Source organism: Ranitomeya imitator, chromosome 4, assembly GCF_032444005.1.
Source record: "Ranitomeya imitator isolate aRanImi1 chromosome 4, aRanImi1.pri, whole genome shotgun sequence".
Classification (NCBI taxonomy): Eukaryota; Metazoa; Chordata; class Amphibia; order Anura; family Dendrobatidae; genus Ranitomeya; species Ranitomeya imitator.
Window position 1 is genome coordinate 669,971,900 of NC_091285.1, and position 21,350 is coordinate 669,993,249.

At 54.6% G+C, this 21,350-nt stretch overlaps 1 protein-coding gene and 3 non-coding genes across 4 annotated transcripts; all 4 read left to right on the forward strand.

The window, feature by feature from the left end:
- The first annotated feature begins 499 nt into the window (after positions 1 to 499).
- On the forward strand, positions 500 to 20,435 carry TNPO2 (transportin 2). The gene is made up of 25 exons (XM_069767244.1): positions 500 to 566; positions 3,019 to 3,132; positions 3,311 to 3,386; positions 5,511 to 5,660; positions 5,898 to 6,004; positions 6,294 to 6,427; positions 6,506 to 6,587; positions 6,681 to 6,803; positions 6,898 to 7,016; positions 7,279 to 7,339; positions 8,936 to 9,104; positions 9,692 to 9,844; positions 9,928 to 10,153; positions 10,822 to 10,993; positions 11,264 to 11,350; positions 11,508 to 11,615; positions 12,297 to 12,455; positions 12,543 to 12,630; positions 13,380 to 13,478; positions 13,587 to 13,682; positions 14,319 to 14,394; positions 14,478 to 14,577; positions 14,651 to 14,725; positions 16,472 to 16,618; positions 18,191 to 20,435. Exons 2-24 carry the CDS (start codon positions 3,034 to 3,036, stop codon positions 16,577 to 16,579), a joined length of 2,667 nt encoding a protein of 888 aa, XP_069623345.1. The 5' UTR covers positions 500 to 566; positions 3,019 to 3,033; the 3' UTR covers positions 16,580 to 16,618; positions 18,191 to 20,435.
- LOC138677753 (small nucleolar RNA SNORD41) lies at positions 5,695 to 5,763 on the forward strand. Its single transcript, XR_011321146.1, has one exon. It is a non-coding gene; the product is annotated as a small nucleolar RNA SNORD41 (small nucleolar RNA).
- On the forward strand, positions 8,438 to 8,506 carry LOC138677754 (small nucleolar RNA SNORD41). Its single transcript, XR_011321147.1, has one exon. It is a non-coding gene; the product is annotated as a small nucleolar RNA SNORD41 (small nucleolar RNA).
- On the forward strand, positions 11,080 to 11,151 carry LOC138677755 (small nucleolar RNA SNORD41). Its single transcript, XR_011321148.1, has one exon. It is a non-coding gene; the product is annotated as a small nucleolar RNA SNORD41 (small nucleolar RNA).
- Positions 20,436 to 21,350: the final 915 nt, after the last annotated feature.

Below are 21,350 nucleotides of genomic sequence, written 5' to 3' on the forward strand. Positions count from 1 at the left end.
CGGTCGGACCCCCAGGGATCAGCAAGTTATCTTCCATCCATAGGGCATAACTTAATTTTATATCCCTTTAAGGCTAAAAAATGTCTCACCGCTAAAGACTTAAATAATCATGTCGCCTACACCACAAAACCCCATATACAGTAGGGTGATGGGCCCTTAGGGTGGGTTATCACTGACAAATGGGGGCACAAAGCTCCAGATAAAGAGCAGGAACAGCTCAAAGGCGCAGCCATGATTCCAGCTCCCAAAATGAAAGTAGCGTTTTTATTGGTCGCCTAACAATCCCCCTCTCTTATATCATCCCACCAGTTTCCTTATTATTTTTTGCAAATGCCCAAAACAAAGATGGCGCCCTCGGACAGTCACGTGCTATAGCGCAGTTGGCATGGCGGCATTTGAAATAGCCCCGGCTAAAGACGGCGGCCGGGAGGGGTCATAGTACAAGTGACTCCGCCTATCTGAAGGCAGTTTATTGGTTGCTTGTAAAGGTGCAAATGACGTCATCAGCCCGCGCTCTCTCTCTTTCTGTGTCTGCGCCGCCTGCGAGTCTCCTGCATCCCTGCGAGGTGAGCGGCACCGGGGGACAGAGGAGAGGGAAGAGGCCGGCGGCGGCGGAGGAGGAGGGGGGAGGACCGGGGCCGGGGCGAGGGTTAGTGCAGGCGAGAGCTACAGGTGGGAGCCGGCCGGGCCGGAGGAGTGATTTATGGGGAGGAGGAAACCAGAATGCGCGATGGGATAAACTGATCCTGTGTGGCGGGCGGGGGCCGGGAGGTGTCCGGTGTGAGCACGGTCTGTGATTGCTCCACTCTGATTGGGTCTGTAAACTTCCCGGACCAATCACAGGATCTACTAGGGCAGAGTGTGGGATCTGCCAGGGCAGCGAGATCTACCAGGGCAGGTTGGGGGCAGCAGGATCTGCTGGAGCAGTAGGATCTGCCGGGGCAGCGGGATCTGCCGGGGCAGCGGGATCTGCCAGGGCAGTGGGATCTACCGGGGCAGATGGTGCAGCGGGATCTGCCGGGGCAGTAGGATCTACCGGGGCAGATGGGGCAGCGGGATCTGCCAGGGCAGTGGGATCTACCGGGGCAGATGGTGCAGCGGGATCTGCCGGGGCAGGTTGGGGGCAGCGGGATCTGCCGGGGTAGTAGGATCTACCGGGGCAGATGGGGCAGCGGGATCTGCCAGGGCAGGTTGGGGGCAGTGGGATCTGTCGGGGCAATGGGATCTGCCGGGGCAGGTTGGGGGCAGTGGGATCTGCCGGGGCAGTGGGATCTACCGGGGCAGGTTGGGGGCAGTGGGATCTACCGGGGCAGGTTGGGGGCAGTGGGATCTACCGGGGCAGGTTGGGGGCAGTGGGATCTGCCGGGGCAGGTTGGGGGCAGTGGGATCTGCCGGGGCAGGTTGGGGGCAGTGGGATCTGCCGGGGCAGTGGGATCTGCCGGGGCAGTGGGATCTACCGGGGCAGGTTGGGGGCAGTGGGATCTGCCGGGGCAGGTTGAGGGCAGTGGGATCTGCCGGGGCAGGTTGGGGGCAGCGGGATCTGCCAGGGCAGATGAGATCAGATGAATAAGGGGTCTGAGGTCCTCCCAGGAAGGTCAGGGGTCATCTTGTGGAACAAACCCCTGAACCTTTCTAGACTGGATCTAAATCTGACCCTACACGTGAGATATTCTCTGCAGACCTTTGGCTGATTTAAAGGGGCAGTGTCGGGATTAAATCATTGGTTGCACTCTTGACAATTGTGGCTGAGCTTTTGGTCCGTACTGTGCACTGTCCGATGCTGCGGTCACAGGCAGAATCCACTCTGCAGCATCAGAGGAGAGCGGATCTGGTGATCTTCAGAGTAGATCTTGAAAGAGTTGTTCTCATTGTCTTGGAGACTAGCCACCTCTGATAGATAGCAGAGGTAGCCGGTAACCTAGGCAACTGGCAGTAAATTAAACCTAAATATCTCTATTCTTTAGACTAGAGGATTATTGATAAGAGGTAAAAGCTGCTTGCTTTATGAGCACATTCCGCTGTACCCACCTATGAAGATGGGACCCCTGTAATCGGATCTACTTACACCGACGTCAGTCTGATGCCCGTCGTGGTCTGCAGATAAAGATCTCCTGTGGACGGCTGCCGGCCGATATCCTGTGCACACACCCAGGGAGATCTGTGATCTGCAGGGAGAGGAGGAGCCTCTGAGATTTAGAGGGAATCAGTTACCAGGTTGTTGGCATGTAATCTGAGAACTGTAGGGGAATAGACCCTGATTCCAGCAATGTCACTCACTCGGCTGCTTGCTGTAGTTTTGATTGAAATCTGTATTCTCTGGTGCAGGTCTGCGCTGAGCTCTTTTTTTAGACCCCCCCCCCCCCCACCACCACTGATTGGCACTTTCTGTGTGCACTGTGCATAGGCAGAAAGCTGCCAGTCTGTGGTGTGGGCGGGGTTATACAGAGATCATGAATATGGAGGACTGCATGGCAGCAGATTTACTGGTCCTCTGGTGATGATCTCCTGCTGATAAACGAACAATGATTTTACCAAAACTACAGTTGGGTAAGGGCAGATTTCATCTTGTTCAGTTCTGTCAGATGTGTCGGCAGCGTGCATCCCTCCCCCCATAGAGAACACGTGCCCACCCCGCCACGCTGATCATACATGTGTATGGGTGGGGTGCTCAGGAGAGACGGCTGTCAGCCAAGCGCTCGCTATGGTGGAGCTGATAAAAGTACTGGCACTAGGGGGGCTGTGACCACACGTGTATGTGAGCCCCCCAGGGATGATGCATACCCTTAGCGCCATGGTGTCTCTGTATTTATACTGTCTGACCAGGGATCTCCGCTGCCGTATCCAGGCTCCACGGTCTGCAGGTTGGAGTGTGGAGACTGAAGGGTCTTTCAGCAGCAGAGTGTGATGCACAGTACCTGTTGGATTTACAGTGCAGCAGTGCCCCCAGCTGGCAGAGCGGCGGTACTTCACGTCTCTGAATATTGGCGATGTTGAGTTTTCCTTTATGTCTTCTTGCAGCCTGTGGTTGTGAAGATGGACTGGCGTCCGGATGAGGAAGGACTACAGCAAGTCCTGCAGCTCTTAAAGGACTCTCAGTCCCCAGACACAGCCACACAGAGGGTGGTCCAGGACGTATCCTTCACATCACATGGTGACCAGTGTCCGCCGGCTTCTGCACGCGCTGCGTCTGGTCGCTGTAGGGCAGCTCTTACTAGATGTGGGGGGCAGTGGCTGTATAATATGAGGGGGTCTATAGTCCAGCGCTCTGTCACAGCAGATGATCGCTCTCTTCTCCTCAACCGTCTCTCAGAAACTGAAGCAGCTGAATCAATATCCCGACTTCAACAATTATCTGATCTTTGTGCTGACGCGGCTCAAGTCTGAAGGTGAGAGGGGGATTGTCGGGTGTATAAACTGCCATATCTGAGGGTGTGGTCCCCCAGGGGTATCCTCAGTGGAAACGTGGCATACTGGGGCTGCTATATGGGAAGGGGGTATGATATATGTGGCAATGGGTGGGCACATGGTATAGTGTACTGGGTCGCTATAGCTGTGGATGCTCATCAGGCCGTATTGGATAGATCGCATGATGTGCCGATGTGCCCACTAGGCCGTACTTGACAGCTTATGCAGATGTGCCCGCTGTGCTGGGTGGATCGTGCAGATGTTTTGCGTGCCGTACTGGGTAGATTTATGTGGATTTGCCCACTTGGCTGTACTGGGTGGATCGTGCAGATGAGCACTGTAGTGGGTAGATTAGCGTGGATGCCCATCGTGCCGCACTGGTTGGAACGTGTGGATGCGCCCGCTGGGCCGCACTGGGTAAATGAGTGGATGTGTCTGCTGGGCAGTACTGGGTATATTAGCGAGGATGCGCCTCCCAGGCCATACTGGGTGGATTAGCGTGGGTGCGCCCTGCCGGGCTGTACTGGTTTGATCGTCTGGTTGCGCCCTGCTGGGCTGTACTGGTTGGATTGTGTGGTTGTTCCCTGCTGGGCTGTACTGGTTTGATCATGTGGATGCGCCCACCAGGCCGTGTTGGTTGGATTGTGTGGATGCGCCCGCCGGGCTGTGCTGGTTGGATTGTGTGGATGCGACCGCCGGGTCGTGCTGGTTGGATTGTGTGGATGCGACCGCCGGGTCGTGCTGGTCGTATTGTGTGGATGCGCCCGCCGGACCGTGCTGGTTGGATTGTGTGGATGCGACCGCCGGGCTGTGCTGGTTGGATTGTGTGGATGCGCCCGCCGGGCCGTGCTAGTTGGATTGTGTGGATGTGCCCGCTGGGCCGTGCTGTTCGGATTGTGTGGATGCGCCCGCCGAGCCGTGCTGGTTGGATTGTGTGGATGCGCCCGCCGGGCCGTGCTGGTCAGATTGTGTGGATGCGCCCGCCGGGCTGTGCTGGATGGATTGTGTGGATGCGCCCGGCGGGCCGTGCTGGATGGATTGTGTGGATGCGCCCGCCGGGCCGTGCTGGTTGGATTGTGTGGATGCGCCCGCCGGGCCGTGCTGGTTGGATTGTGTGGATGCGCCCGCCGGGCCGTGCTAGTTGGATTGTGTGGATGTGCCCGCTGGGCCGTGCTGTTCGGATTGTGTGGATGCGCCCGCCGAGCCGTGCTGGTTGGATTGTGTGGATGCGCCCGCCGGGCCGTGCTGGTCGGATTGTGTGGATGCGCCCGCCGGGCCGTGCTGGTTGGATTGTGTGGATGCGCCCGCCGGGCTGTGCTGGTTGGATTGTGTGGATGCGCCCGCCGGGCCGTGGTGGTCGGATTGTGTGGATGCGCCCGCCGGGCTGTGCTGGTTGGATTGTGTGGATGCGCCCGCCGGGCCGTGCTGGATGGATTGTGTGGATGCGCCCGCCGGGCCGTGCTGGTTGGATTGTGTGGATGCGCCCGCCGGGCTGTGCTGGTTGGATTGTGTGGATGCGCCCGCCGGGCCGTGCTGGTTGGATTGTGTGGATGCGCCCGCCGAGCTGTGCTGGTTGGATTGTGTGGATGCGCCCGCCGGGCCGTGCTGGTTGGATTGTGTGGATGCGCCCGCCGAGCCGTGCTGGTTGGATTGTGTGGATGCGCCCGCCGGGCCGTGCTGGTTGGATTGTGTGGATGCGCCCGCCGAGCCGTGCTGGTTGGATTGTGTAGATGCGCCCGCCGGGCCGTGCTGGTTGGATTGTGTGGATGCGCCCGCCGGGCCGTGCTGGTTGGATTGTGTGGATGCGCCCGCCGGGCCGTGCTGGTTGGATTGTGTGGATGCGCCCGCCGGGCCGTGCTGATCGGATTGTGTGGATGCGCCTGCCGGGCTGTGCTGGTCGGATTGTGTGGATGCGCCCGCCGAGCCGTGCTGGTTGGATTGTGTGGATGCGCCCGCCGAGCTGTGCTGGTTGGATTGTGTGGATGCGCCCGCCGGGTCGTGCAGGTAGGATCTGATTAGTCTCATTTCTTTGTGCGCCGCACACGAGCCTCTGGGGTCACCGTCTAGCGGAGGGCGCAGTATAATAACCAGGGTCTCTATTACAGATGAGCCCACGCGCTCCCTGAGTGGTCTGATCCTGAAGAACAATGTGAAGGCTCATTACCAGAACTTTCCCCAGCCCGTGTCTGAATTCATAAAGCAGGAATGTCTGAACAGCATCGGCGACTCGTCCTCCCTCATCAGAGCCACCATCGGTGAGTGCAGCCGCGGAGGTCCCCGCTGTCGGCCCTGGACATGATGCAGATCTGTATCCCTGACTTACAGTGAGGGCTCTTGTATTCATACTGTCTGATCCAGTGACCGTGTTATCACCCTCCGCACCCGTCCTCCGCACAAGCGTAACGCCTATCGTTAGCCATGGGGGGCGCTTTTTGCTTTTGATCCCAATTTGTCCACCATGTTGTATGTTTTCGTTGGTGTTTCCTCTGCAGGGATTCTCATCACCACCATAGCATCAAAGGGAGAGCTGCAGACGTGGCCAGAACTACTACCTCAGCTCTGCAACCTGCTGAACTCGGAGGACTACAACACCTGCGAGGTGAGCGCCGATGGCTACGAGCCTCCCTGCACCATCCTGTTACATATATCGTGTGACTGGCCCGGGTCATGGCTGATCATCAGATATGAATGAAGTGAACAATATGCAGTGCTCTGTGACACTACAGCTCCCAGCAAACCCTGACAGTCCCCAGAATGCGGATCGGTGTATAATCCCAAAGACTTTCTCAGCAGTCATCCCGGGGGTCTCTGGACACCCTCTGATAGTGCTGCACAGGGGTCTTGGGGTCCGACCTCCACTGATCTGATATTTCTTCCTGTATTATTAGGGGGCGTTTGGCGCTCTTCAGAAAATCTGCGAGGATTCCTCCGAGCTCCTGGACAGCGACGCCCTGAACCGACCGCTGAACATCATGATCCCCAAATTTCTCCAGTTCTTCAAGCACTGCAGCCCCAAAATCAGGTCCTTCATACGACTCCGGTCAGTGCCCTAAAGCCGCCTCTTGTACCCACGGCTGACGCTCTCTCCTCCTGCCTCCAGGTCCCACGCCATCGCCTGTGTGAACCAGTTTATCACGGACCGGGCCCAGGCTCTCATGGATAATATCGACACGTTCATTGAGGTTTGTGACCCTGCGAGGATCAGTGGCCGAATCCTGGATCTCTCTCAGGTGTCATTGGACGGGTGAGACTAATGAAGCCCCTCTTCTCCTCAGCACCTTTTTGCACTTGCGGTGGATGAAGACCCCGAGGTCCGTAAGAACGTTTGCCGGGCCCTGGTTATGTTGCTGGAGGTGCGGATAGACCGGCTACTTCCTCACATGCACAGCATCATCCAGGTCTGTGATGCTCTCTCCTCCTCCTCCTCCTCCTCCTCAGTCATGGTGGGTCAGAGCCGCTCTGCTCAGTCGTGTCCTCCTCTTCCTCCTCCAGTACATGCTGCAGCGGACGCAGGACAGTGACGAGAACGTGGCGCTGGAAGCCTGTGAGTTCTGGTTGACGCTGGCGGATCAGCCCATCTGTAAAGACGCTCTGTCCAGTCACCTGCTGCAGTGAGTACACAGCATGGCTGCCCCCTTATATCTGTGGAGCAGGTCTATCCTTACACATCCAGGGCGACCCAATGAGGGAAGTGTCCCTGACATGATCGGGGTTCCGAATATTTAATTGGGTCCCTGATTTATTATTTGAGTTTGGATAGAAACTTGCTGATAATGTGCCCCATATTAGAAGTCTGCATCCCCTCCTCTGTACAGAGACCCTCATGGTGGAATGACTGGTAGCAGAGGTAGAAATCTGCGGTTTGTCTTGCAGGCTTATTCCCATCCTGGTGAACGGTATGAAGTACAATGAGATAGACATCATCCTATTAAAGGTGAGTGCATCAAGTGCTGGACCTGTGAAGAGCAGGGGCATGTCCAACCCATAACTTAATGCGTTAACACAGAGAAAATGAGGCAACTGCTAATTGCCCTATAATCAGTGAAGGGTTACTTCCCCTCTCCACACACAGCAACGAGAATAGTGCCGTGGATCAGCGTCCTATCCCCAAAATGTAATATTCCATGAAAAGCTTCCATGTCCTTGTTGAACATTTTTTAATGCTTCAACCATTACAGCATCATGTGGTAGAGTTCTGTAATCTCACTGCTTGCACAGTAAAGAATCTATAGAATCACTGCTTGTACAGTAATGAATCTATAGAATCACTGCTTGTACAGTAATGAATCCATAGTATCACTGCTTGTACAGTAATGAATCCATAGAATCACTGCTTGCACAGTAATGAATCCATAGTATCACTGCTTGCACAGTAAAGAATCCATGGTATCACTGCTTGTACATTAATGAATCCATAGAATTGCTGCTTGTACAGTAATGAATCCATAGTATCACTGCTTGTACAGTAATGAATCCATAGAATGACTGCTTGTACAGTAATGAATCCATAGTATCACTGCTTGCACAGTAATGAATCCATAGTATCACTGCTTGTACAGTAATGAATCCATAGAATCGCTGCTTCTACAGTAAAGAATCCATAGAATCGCTGCTTGTACAGTAAAGAATCCATAGTATCACTATCACTGCTTGCACAGTAAAGAATCCATAGGTTGTATGGTAAAGAGTCCAGAGTATCACTGCTTTTACTGTAAAGAATCCATAGTATAACTGCTTGTACGGTGAAGGGTCCTGAGTGTGTCTGCTCTCGCAGTAAATAATCAGCGTCTGTGATGATGCCTCGTTGCTGTTGCAGGCCCAGGTGTAATCTCATTGTACAGCTCTCTGTCCCCTCATATATTTGTATATTGTAATAAGACGCCCCCAAGTCTTCATCGTCCCAACCTGAATGCCCCCAGTGTGATCCCCCGTCTCCTGCAGTCAGCCGGTGAGTGTAGGGGGTTTATTTATAAAGCGGATGTATATAAGTAGATGGGCTGTGATTTGTAGTGCTGGGTGGGGGGCCGCGTCTCTGGAGATGATGATGATACATGTAACATGAAATCTATATGATGTCTTGTATTCATACTGCCTGATCCAGAGATCCGTCCTCACGCTGCGCTGTATGGAGGGTCCGATATACCATCCCCCCGTTATACACCCTCATATACGTAACATATTAGATCTCTGTCCCTTCCTCCATGTAATAAGACGCCCCTAAGTCTTCATCTTCCCAACCTGAATCCCCCCGGTGTGCTCCCCCGTCTCCCGCAGTCAGCCATTCCCGTTATTACCCTGACCGCTCTTCTCCGCTCCAGCTCAGCGATGTCCTTTTACACCGGAGTCCAAGATTGTGCCCAGGATAAGTGTCCACAGCAGTGTATGGAGACCGTACTGCGGCCTCCTCATGAGCCTCTAATCCTTCCCTGGAATACCTTGGCCTCGGCAGCAGCTGCCTGACACCGGTTACCGCTCCTCTGTCCTCAGCATTGTGGCTTTTCCCCGGTAATAATCTGTTCTGTCTCCCCAGGGGGATGTGGAGGAGGATGAGACCGTCCCCGACAGCGAGCAGGACATTAAGCCGCGGTTCCACAAGTCTCGCACTGTGACCCTACAACATGAGGAAGAGCGCGTGGAAGGAGAGGACGATGGTGACGATGAAGATGATGACGATGATACGTTGTCTGATTGGAATTTAAGTATGTACTGCTCCTGCGTAAGGCTCTTTACAGTAAGACCCTCCAGAAGTGATGCAGATACATCATCCCCTGAGTTACACTGAGGGTCTCTTGTATTCATACTGTCTGATTGGAGGGTCTGGGCCTCGCGCTCTGGGCCTGGTCTGGGCCTCGCGCTCTGGGCCTGGTCTGGGCCTCGCGCTCTGGGCCTGGTCTGGGCCTCGCGCTCTGGGCCTGGTCTGGGCCTCGCGCTCTGGGCCTGGTCTGGGCCTCGCGCTCTGGGCCTGGTCTGGGCCTCGCGCTCTGGGCCTGGTCTGGGCCTCGCGCTCTGGGCCTGGTCTGGGCCTCGCGCTCTGGGCCTCGCGCTCTGGGTCTGGGCCTGGTCTGGGCCTCGCGCTCTGGGTCTGGGCCTGGTCTGGGCCTCGCGCTCTGGGTCTGGGCCTCGGGCTCTGGGTCTGGGCCTGGTCTGGGCCTCGCGCTCTGGGTCTGGGCCTGGTCTGGGCCTCGCGCTCTGGGCCTGGTCTGGGCCTCGCGCTCTGGGTCTGGGCCTCGTTCTCTGGGCCTCATGCCTCTGCCTCTCAGTAACAGAAGATTGTGTTTTTTTTCAGGGAAGTGTTCGGCTGCTGCCCTAGACGTCCTGGCTAATGTTTTCCGTGAAGAACTTCTTCCTCACCTTCTCCCTCTTCTGAAGGACTTGCTGTTCCACCCTGAATGGGTGATAAAGGAGTCCGGTATTCTGGTGCTCGGGGCCATTGCTGAAGGTAGCACCCCTCTTGTACTTTGGTTGTAAGGTGCTGTTTTAACCCCTGACATACTGAGTAGTCCATGTTCTGGTTGGCTGCAGGCTGCATGCAGGGCATGGTCCCCTACCTGCCAGAGCTGATTCCTCACCTCATCCAGTGCCTGTCTGATAAGAAGGCTTTGGTGCGCTCCATCGCCTGCTGGACCCTGAGCCGATACGCCCACTGGGTGGTCAGCCAGCCCCCCGATCTTTATCTGAAGCCCCTAATGACTGAGCTACTGAAACGAATCCTGGACAGCAACAAGCGAGTGCAGGAAGCAGCGTGCAGGTAACAATGGCCGAAGGGAGCTGTCGTCTTATAAGACCTCCATATCATGCTGAGGTCACATGGTGTGCTCCAGTGCATGCTGGGAGACGTAGTTTGTGGTCTTTGAGGATAATCTACATCCTCCATGTTGGTCTCGGGACTACCGGAGCTACAGGGAGAAATTTTGGATACTACCATTTAAACTCTGAATACAGCTTTGGATGTGACTGAAGTAATAAAGGAGTGAAGTCAGAAGACTGGGAATGGGTCGCAGGTTTATTCCCATCTGGGCAGGCGATAGCATATTGTTAGAATATCTTTCGGACCGAGGCACTCCTTGTCTGCTGCCACGTGGCACTATACACAGTTGTGGCCCCTTCATTGTCAAACTCTGAGAGCGTACCAAAGGTTAGACCCCCGCCCAATCATTAAGTGAGGGCCATGGATGAGCGGATTAGTCGGCCCACAAGGATGAAGTTGTGCTGGGCCTACACGTCAGAAGTCATCCTGGGAGGTTTGCAGGGATCTCGTCCGGCGGCCATGGGTCCAACAACTTTCTCCCCAAACTGTCCTAGATTCTCTCCCACGCCCCTTTTTAGTATTTGTCATTGTGGCTGATAGAGGGGAGCAGTAGCTTGCGTTGGACTGAATGTTCCTGCTGAGATACCGATGAGCCGTTTCTCTCCTAGTGCGTTTGCTACCCTGGAGGAAGAAGCCTGCACCGAGCTCGTACCGTACCTGAGCTTCATCCTGGACACTTTGGTTTTTGCCTTTGGGAAATACCAGCACAAGAACCTCCTCATCCTGTACGACGCCATCGGGACCCTGGCCGACTCGGTGGGGCACCATCTAAACCAGCCGGTGAGTGCAGGGGGTGTACTATTTGTAACGGGGGTGTATATAAGTAGATGGGCTGGATTTGTAGTGCTGGGTGGGGGGCCGCGTCTCTGGAGATGATGATGATGATACATGTAACATGAAATCTATATGATGTCTTGTATTCATACTGCCTGATCCAGAGATCGTCCTCACGCTGCGCTGTATGGAGGGTCCGATATACCATCCCCCCCGTTATAGAAGCTCATATAATATAATATATATCATATCTCTTTCCCTCCCCCATGGGTTCAGGAGTACATTCAGAAACTAATGCCCCCTCTGATCCAGAAGTGGAACGAGCTGAAAGATGAGGATAAGGACCTATTCCCACTCCTGGAGGTGAGGGTCGGCCCGTATGGATTGGGTGGGGCTTGTGTGAGGGTGGTCCCACGTGTTGGGATCTTGTATTCGTACTGGCTGACCCCCGGTGCCTGGCACAGGGTATAATAGTCAGCAGGTGCCACTCGCCCGTCTGTAACCAAGTGTTTTCCTCTAGTGCTTGTCCTCCATCGCAACCGCCCTGCAGAGCGGATTCCTCCCATACTGTGAGCCGGTGTATCAGCGCTGTGTCACGCTGGTGCAGAAGACCCTCGCTCAAGCCATGGTGAGTGCATGTAACCCACCATCGTGCCTACATGACATTAACCACTTCCTGCGCCTTAGAGTAATAATTTGATGAGATTGTCGGCACTGCCGTGGATGTCAGGATGCGAGGCGTTACCTCTGTACCCCCACGTTTCAGGGCGTCACCTCTGTACCCGCACGTTTCACGGCGTCACCTCTGTGCTCACACGTTTCACGGCGTCACCTCTGTACCCCCACGTTTCGCGGCGTCACCTCTGTACTCACACGTTTCGCGGCGTCACCTCTGTACTCACACGTTTCGCGGCGTCACCTCTGTACTCACACGTTTCGCGGCGTCACCTCTGTACTCACACGTTTCGCGGTGTCACCTCTGTACTCACACGTTTCGCGGCGTCACCTCTGTACTCACACGTTTCGCGGCGTCACCTCTGTACTCACACGTTTCGCGGCGTCTCCTCTGTACTCACACGTTTCACGGCGTCACCTCTGTACCCCCAGGTTTCACGGCGTCTCCTCTGTAATCACACGTTTCACGGCGTCACCTCTGTACTCAGTCTCCACAACTGCCATGATTGGAAGTCTCTCGTGATCCCAGGACGCTGATTGTTAAGAGCGGGACACATACTGCATGATATCCGCACCCATCATCCAGACGTTTCCTGCCAATATGTGTTGTGCTGATCCGTTTTCTGCCCGGCAGATGTACAGTCAGCATCCGGACCAGTACGAGGCTCCCGATAAAGACTTCATGATCGTGGCCTTGGATCTTCTCAGCGGGCTGGCGGAGGGGCTCGGGGGCCACGTGGAGCAGTTAGTGGCCAGAAGCAACATTATGACCCTCTTGTTCCAGTGCATGCAGGTGAGGGCTGTGGCTTTGCCCTTGGTAAATCATGAGCCCCTTGGGGACATGGACTGTGTTCTGAGGCTTCTCTCCTTTTACTTGTAGGACATCATGCCGGAGGTTCGGCAAAGCTCCTTCGCTCTCCTGGGTGACCTGACGAAGGCTTGTTTCTTGCATGTGAAACCTTGTATCTGTAAGTAATTTATTGTATTTTATATGAGCAGGAAGGGGTTAAGGCCGCTCCACGATTACCTGGTACACATACATATATATCTCGATGTCTCGTGGAGGGGGCACGGGCTGAACCCACACCGCGCAAGGCAGATTTTGGCTGCCTTATACATCCAGTCCCTGCTTCTACCAGCAGCGATTGGAGCCAGATCTGATCGCTGCTTTTTAACCCCATAACTGCTACGGTCAATCGCTGATAACATCATTTTAAAGGGATCCTGTCAGGTGATACATGCTGCTCAAACCATGGGCAACATGAATCAGATCCTTACTTCACCTTTTGCACTTCGGGGTTAAACGTAGTTTAAAGATCTGGCCAGTGACCATAGGGTGAGACAAGACTAATCCGACACCAACCCCGGCCCATTTCTGTAGCGGATTGACTGGATTTTTCCATGTGTGTACATAGAGAAACCTGTCCCCCATCTGGAGCGGCACTGGGCGATGGCGCCCAGGATGGCACTGGACTAGTCTCATCTCCATGGTCCTCCAGTGAGTGCTTCTATAGTCCCCGCTGGACTATAGAAATGAGTGATTCAGAGAAAAGCATACCTGGCTGCAATCGTGTAGTTTAGGCTCTAATTGTGCCGCCTGTGGTTTGGGCAGCATGAATCGAGTCACACTTTCCACTTAATTGAAGGTTCAAGTCCCCCTATGGGAACTAATAAAAAATATTAAAAATAAAATGGTAAAGTTCCCTATTCTTTTCAGCGGAGTTTATGCCAATTCTTGGTACCAATTTAAACCCGGAGTTCATATCTGTGTGTAATAATGCCACGTGGGCCATCGGGGAGATCTGCATGCAGATGGGTGAGTATATATGTTGTTCTGCTCCTGATGTCTGTATACAGGGCCGAGCCCATCTCTATGTACGGGCTGCCCCTGCCGGCAATGTCTGACCTCCCTGCTCTCTGCCAGGGGCCGAGATGCAGCCGTACGTTCCCATGGTCCTGAATAACCTGGTAGAAATCATCAACCGGCCGAATACGCCCAAGACGCTGCTCGAAAACACAGGTCAGTGGCATCCTGATATTTTCTGCTCCAGCTCAGCCGTCTAAGCGAGTGCCAGCCGACGGACCCTCAGCTGAGTGGGCTCTCATAGGATGTAAAGGGTTAATGTGCGTAGTTATACATCCACAGGAGCTCGTGACACCCCTTGCCTCAGTCACCGCCTCCTATTCTTCCAGAATACACAGGAATCCATCTTACATTATAATTATATAATAACATGACAGCAGCACACGCCTCCCGGGGTCTCCATGATGAACACTTCTGATCTCCCCCACATAATGGGATCTCCCAGCCCAAGAACAGGAAGTCTCACCCAGTTGTCAGAACATGCAGCAGCGGAGAGCTGACAACTTCCATCATTGTGCTTTGTTAGTGCCATTTAATTCCTAAATGTTTTACTGAAATACGCCTGACTCACGCTGCCACCGCAGCTCAGTCAGCTTTGCCGCTGCCGCCGCTCGGTCGGCATGTGAAAGGGTATACATAAAAGCGAGTCACCGAGGGACACAGGAGGACAGGGGAACCTGCCCGCGAGGGCTCACAGTCTACAAGGGCTGGCTGAGGGCAGAGCTGGTCCATGAATCCTGGCACTTTCTGGACCCTTTGTGCGCCTCATGTGTTATCCCCCTTCTCTCCCAGCGATCACCATTGGCCGCCTCGGCTGTGTCTGTCCCCAGGAGGTCGCCCCCATGCTGCAGCAGTTCATCCGGCCCTGGTGAGTTGTGGGCTCTTGTTCCCCGTCCTGATCTGTAGCTGAAGGTTATTTGGGATTTTCCTCACCGTGTTCCCATGTAACAGGTGCACGTCCCTCCGTAATATCCGCGATAATGAGGAGAAGGACTCTGCCTTCAGAGGGATCTGCATAATGATCGGCGTGAACCCTGGAGGGGTAGTGCAGGTACGGGGGACACGCTCTTTTATAGGGTGGCTCTCTCCTGCACGGTCTTCACATTCTTCTCCTTATCTTGCAGGATTTCATCTTTTTCTGCGACGCTGTGGCCTCTTGGGTGAGCCCCAAGGATGATCTGAGAGACATGTTCTATAAGGTCAGTCTGGGGGTGACTGGAGCGTGTGCACGGGTCCCACCATACACCCTCCGAGGAACGGTAGTCTGCACTGAGGAGGGTCAGGGTCACATGTTGGGCTCCATACGCAGCGCACTTTTACCTTATGATTAGCACTTGTGCAAGGAAAGGCCCCGGCTATGGGGTTACCCAAGCCCGACTGTCTCATTGCTGACAACTTGCTGGGGTTTGGTAGATATAAAGAGGGTTTACCGTCCTAAAAGTGATGACCTGTCGTTAAGATAATCCATAGTCTTATGAGCAATGGGGGTCCGAGTTTTGAAACTGTCGACAGCAACGATCTAACATGTGCAATGCTGCTCAAGTCAGACAAAAGTGCTCCAATCTGCGGATCGGTGGGTCTGGAAGGAAAGACCCTCGCAGATCTGGAAGTTAGTACCTGTCCCGTGGATAGGCGATAACTTTTGGTTACCAGGACACCACTTTTAATTTTACTTTCTGGGACATCAATACTTGTGGAATGTTCCTAGTTGAGAGCAGAGGCTAAAGTCCAAGAGAAGCCTAAAGGGAACCTGTCCGGTGATACCGCGCCTGACCGCTGCAATCGCTAATCTGGGTGTTCACTCTGAAAATAGCGGGGGTCAAGGTGATTGAGAGGACTAGTTCCAGAAGAGACCCACCCCATCCCCACTGACTTTTCCTCTCCCCTCACCCCGCTGACCCTTCCTCTTCCCTCACCCAGCTGACTCTTCCTCTCCCCAACCCCTCCACGCTGCTGACTCTTCCTCTCCCCAACCCCTCCACGCTGCTGACTCTTCCTCTCCCCAACCCCTCCACGCTGCTGACTCTTCCTCTCCCCTCACCCCGCTGACTCTTCCTCTCGCCAACCCCTCCACGCTGCTGACTCTTCCTCTCGCCAACCCCTCCACGCTGCTGACTCTTCCTCTCGCCAACCCCTCCACGCTGCTGACTCTTCCTCTCGCCAACCCCTCCACGCTGCTGACTCTTCCTCTCGCCAACCCCTCCACGCTGCTGACTCTTCCTCTCGCCAACCCCTCCACGCTGCTGACTCTTCCTCTCGCCAACCCCTCCACGCTGCTGACTCTTCCTCTCGCCAACCCCTCCACGCTGCTGACTCTTCCTCTCGCCAACCCCTCCACGCTGCTGACTCTTCCTCTCGCCAACCCCTCCACGCTGCTGACTCTTCCTCACGCCAACCCCTCCACGCTGCTGACTCTTCCTCTCGCCAACCCCTCCACGCTGCTGACTCTTCCTCTCGCCAACCCCTCCACGCTGCTGACTCTTCCTCTCGCCAACCCCTCCACGCTGCTGACTCTTCCTCTCGCCAACCCCTCCACGCTGCTGACTCTTCCTCTCGCCAACCCCTCCACGCTGCTGACTCTTCCTCTCGCCAACCCCTCCACGCTGCTGACTCTTCCTCTCCCCAACCCCTCCACGCTGCTGACTCTTTCTCTCTCCCCCCCCCCCCCCCATCCCACCCCACGCTGACTTTTGCCTGTCCCACTCAGCTACATTGACAGGGAGAGGCCTGTCAATCCATGCAGAACCTGGCAGTGGAGACCGAGCCTCGTCACCAGTCCTCTCCATTCCTGACTTGGAACACTGCAGCATTTTGGAGCGTTGCTGCACGCTGATTTCAGTGGTTCACGTGGCAAGTTCCCTTTAAGGGAGGAGAGGGATTGAGAGCGGACCCCGGGGACATGCTCATATTCCACCTAATCGCTTCTGTCACCTTCTGTCTTACAGATTTTGCACGGTTTTAAGGAACAGGTCGGGGAGGATAATTGGACGCAGTTCTCTGAGCAGTTTCCTCCTCTGCTGAAGGAGCGACTGGCCGCGTTCTACGGGGTGTAATGTGATCATGGGCAAATCAACACATACCCAGCGTGGGAGGTAACGTGCATGTGCTGTGGGTGGGCGGAGGGTGTGTGCGCGTGTGCTGTGGATGGGCAGAGGGTGTGTGGGTGGGTGGAGGGTGTGCGCGTGCTGCGGGTGGGTGGAGGGTGTGTGTGTGTGTGTGCTCGCGCGCGCGCTGCGGGTGGGTGGAGGGTGTGTGTGTGTGTGCGCGCGCGCGCGCTGCGGGTGGAGTGTGTGTGTGTGTGTGTGTGTGTGTGTATGCGCTGCGGGTGGGTGGAGGGTGTGTGTGTGTGTGTGTGCGCGCTGCGGGTGGGTGGAGGGTGTGTGTGTGTGTTTGCGCGCGCTGCGGGGGTGTGTGTGTGCGCTGTGGGTGGGTGGAGGGTGTGTGTGCGCGCTGCGGGTGTAGTGTGTGTGTGTGTGTGTGCTGTGGAGTGTGTGTGTGCGCTGCGGGTGGGTGGAGGGTGTGTGTGTGCGCGCGCGCTGCGGGTGGAGGGGGTGTGTGTTTGCGCGCGCTGCGGGTGGGTGGAGGGGGTGTGCGTGCGGGTGGAGGGGGTGTGTGTGTTTGCGCGCGCTGCGGGGGTGTGTGTGTGCGCGCTGCGGGTGTAGTGTGTGTGTGCTGTGGAGTGTGTGTGTGCGCTGCGGGTGGGTGGAGGGTGTGTGTGTGCGCGCGCGCTGCGGGTGGAGGGGGTGTGTGTGTTTGCGCGCGCTGCGGGTGGGTGGAGGGGGTGTGTGTGTGTTTGCGCGCACTGCGGGGGTGTGTGTGTGCGCTGTGGGTGGGTGGGGGTGTGTGTGTTTGCGCGCGCTGCGGGGGTGTGTGTGTGCGCTGCGGGTGGGTGGAGGGTGTGTGTGTGCGGGTGGAGGGGGTGTGTGTGTTTGCGCGCGCTGCGGGGGTGTGTGTGTGCGCTGTGGAGGGTGTGTGTGCGCGCTGCGGGTGTAGTGTGTGTGTGTGTGTGTGTGCTGTGGAGTGTGTGTGCGCTGCGGGTGGGTGGAGGGTGTGTGTGCGCGCGCGCTGCGGGTGGAGGGGGTGTGTGTTTGCGCGCGCTGCGGGTGGGTGGAGGGGGTGTGTGTGTGTGTGTGTGTGCGCGCGGGTGGAGGGGGTGTGTGTGTGTGTGTGTGCGCGCTGTGGGTGGAGGGTGTGTGTGCGCGCTGCGGGTGTAGTGTGTGTGTGTGCTGTGGAGTGTGTGTGTGCGCTGCGGGTGGGTGGAGGGTGTGTGTGTGCGCGCGCGCTGCGGGTGGAGGGGGTGTGTGTGTTTGCGCGCGCTGCGGGTGGGTGGAGGGGGTGTGTGTGTGTTTGCGCGCACTGCGGGGGTGTGTGTGTGCGCTGTGGGTGGGTGGAGGGTGTAGTGTGTGTGCGCTGCGGGTGGGTGGAGGGTGTGTGTGCGCGCGCGCTGCGGGTGGAGGGGGTGTGTGTGTTTGCGCACGCTGCGGGTGGGTGGAGGGGGTGTGTGCGCGCGCGCGCTGCGGGTGGGTGGAGGATGTGTGTGTGTGTTTGTTGCGGGTGGGCAGAGGGGGTGTGTGTGTGTGCGCGCTGCGGGTGGGCGGAGGGGGTGTGTTGCGGCCATTGCTGGAATACGCTGTGCCTATATCGCGGTCCTTCTCTTCCTCCAGGTTCCTGTTAGGTCCATGAGGTCATTGGGATTGGTGTCCTACACCCCACACATCCAGTCTTTAGCGGGGTTTCAGGGAACCGTGTCCTGGGTCAGCGACATCCCTCCATTCCAGACTCCTTCCACCCGACTCTCAAGACACCTCAGCGGAGAACAGCAGGATGCAAACACTACGCTGCCCTCCCGCCATCGGAGATCTTCTTTTTTTTTAAATTTTTTCTTTTCTAGTAACAGAGCATGATGGGGGGAGTTGTCTTAGGATGAGATGTTAACCCTTGTAGGGTGGGGGGTGGAGGAGCTGGTCCCACGTCAGGGCAGGAGGGTTAGACTATAGAGCGGGAGGGAGGACGGGGAGCTACGGCAATAGACAGTTCGGAGCAGGTTAGGGGTCAAACATGAAACAATAAAATGGCAAAAAAGCAGAATCCAGTCACAGCAGAGTAGGGTTGTCACCACAGACGGGAAGGTCGGCCATCATCACAAGGCCCAGGATCAGGCGGAGGAACAGATCGTAAAGTCACGAGCTTGTGAATATAGTTTTTTTTTTTTTTTTTCTTTGCGTCTTACTACTTTTGCTCCCTTGCTAATTTGCACAAGAGGTTAATGGTTCACTACAGGTTCTCAGTTTTCGACAGCCTTTATCATTACGGCAGGAAGAGTCTCAGACGGGTTGAGGTTTCCTCATTTATTTATTTTTTATGCTTTATCGTAAATCATTTCCAAAGGGGTGAAAGACTGCTGCAAAGTTCGGACCGGCCCTTTAAGGGAACAGGTGCTTGTGCAAAAAGCGAGTAGGGGGCCACCTAGTGGACAAAAATGAATTCTATCTTCCGGTGCAAAGTCAGATCCTTAATGGGATAATGGCAAATTAATATTTTTATTGGAGATTTCGATCATTAATTATAGATCGCGCCGGACCCTTGGACATGACGTCGCTGTCAGAGGGGGCTTCAGATTAATGGGCATTAGCAATAAGGAGAGCAGTAAAGGGTTTCTTTGTAGGACTAGATGTCCAGCGCTGTGATCCTCTTGCTGCTCACACTGGGGCCTATAGGGGGCAGCGCTTTGCATTTATCATAATTGTGAGAAACGGTCACTATCCATAAATGTACGGGCGCACTGTGGCAATTGTGCCCCCAATAATGGCACTCTGAGCCAATAATGGCACTCTGAGCTTTTTACTGAAGTGTATGGTGCGGTTTTAACCCCTACTTGTATAAGGGTAGACTCCATTTATCTGTTTACTAGTCATTCAATGGCGACTCTGCCGCCTCAGTACTTAGCGGTCCACCGAGGTCTTTGGCAAGGAAGCAGATGCCACCACCACCACTAAAAATCTAAAATGTTGTGACCAATTTGACCCCTCCTTAGTGTTTGCAAGAGGACAGGTCTTTTAAAAATGTGATTGGGCAGATTGCTTTGCTCTGCCCCATCATACATGGTGCATCAGGTCACATTCCAAATAGTCGGCTTCATGTCTGGCACAGGTGAGGCAGCAGCGGGCACCATGTCGGCTTCTTACCCGGCGCAGGGAGCAATAGAGGGTACTTGTTAAGGGCAAAGTCTCCATTCCCCCCACTTCTGCATTTAGAGCGTGGCATGAACCAACCCCGATGTGGGAAGGGTCAGACGGTCTGCGACCAACATTCCAGTTTACAAACCGACAGAAAACGTGTATATATATATATATATATATATATATATATATATATATATATATATATATATATATATATATATATATATATATATATATATATATATATATATATATATATTAGAGATTTGTAGCCATTTCCAGCAGATGGAGGAGAAGAAAGGTCCTGAGACTCGACTGACACTGTGAAAAGGGAGGCGAGCGTGTAACGTGGCTTTAGGCTTGGTCTAGGGAAGGGTTAAACCTGCAGGGGAGTAGGGGGCCAGGGAGGGAGGGGGACAGTTCTCATAGGTAGCGCAGGGCTTAGATGGCGTCCTGGTACGTGTCGTGAAGTGAGCTCCTGGGCCGAGGGGTCATTAGCATCCTCCCTTCCTGTTTTGTATAGTAGGGCACACCACTAGGCTCCAGGCGAATTCTGGGACTGTATATTGGTATTTGTGATGTAATGTTTCCTATGGTAAAACTGCAGTGTATTTAGTGTAAAGCCGTCTGCTTGCACCTTTGCTCAGATGAGAATTATATTCTCATTTTATGTATATTTTTTTTCTTTTTTTTTTTTTTCTTTAACTAAAATGCAGTTTTTTTTTTGTGACTCTACTCGTCTACTGTCATGTTATTTGTACGGATGGGACGGAGGGTTAGTATCGGTAGTGCCGCTGCACGGATCCCGTACAAGATGGAGGGTAGATCCTGCTCCAATGCAGAAAAAAGTAAGAAAAAAATCAAGCTTATTCCAATTTCAGCGAGAGAAGATAAACACGCTAATAAGCAACACATAATACAAGTGGCACGATACATATAGCGACCCCACGGGGTCGGTAGCGGACGGTACAACAGCGAGGATGGAAAAGCGAGGAAGGCCCTATCAATAGGGACCTCATGCTCAAACCTGAGTCTGTCCCTGCACTCCCCTAATGTTCTAAGTGGGTCCTTCCCCCCGTCGGCACTCCCCACCTGAGCGGGACAGCTTCATGCATTTCCATGCAGCTGTCTTGCTCGGGTAAGCAGAGCCGCCGGCCAGTCCTTGTGCTGCGTTACAATCTCTGCCCAATTTTTGCGAACGTCTGACTGTGCTCTTAAAAAAAAAAAAAACGCTGGAGGGATGAGCGTTTGGAGGGCGGCACCACCTCATATATTAGTCATCATGCACACAACAAGTTGGAGAAATACATATTATTTATTGTTATAGCGCCATTTATTCCGTGGCGCTTTACATGTGAGGAGGGGTATACATAATAAAAACAGGTACAATAATCTTGAATTATACAAGTCACAACTGGTACAGGAGCAGAGAGGACCCTGCCCGCGAAGGCTCACAATCTACAAAGGATGGGTGAGGATACAGTAGGTAAGGACAGAGCTGGTCGTGCAGTGGTTTGGTCGATCGGTGGTTACTGCAGGCTGTAGGCTTGTCGGAAGAGGTGGGTCTTCAGGTTCTTTTTGAAGGTTTCGATGGTAGGTGAGTCTGATATATTGTGGTAGAGGGTTCCAGAGTAGGGGATAA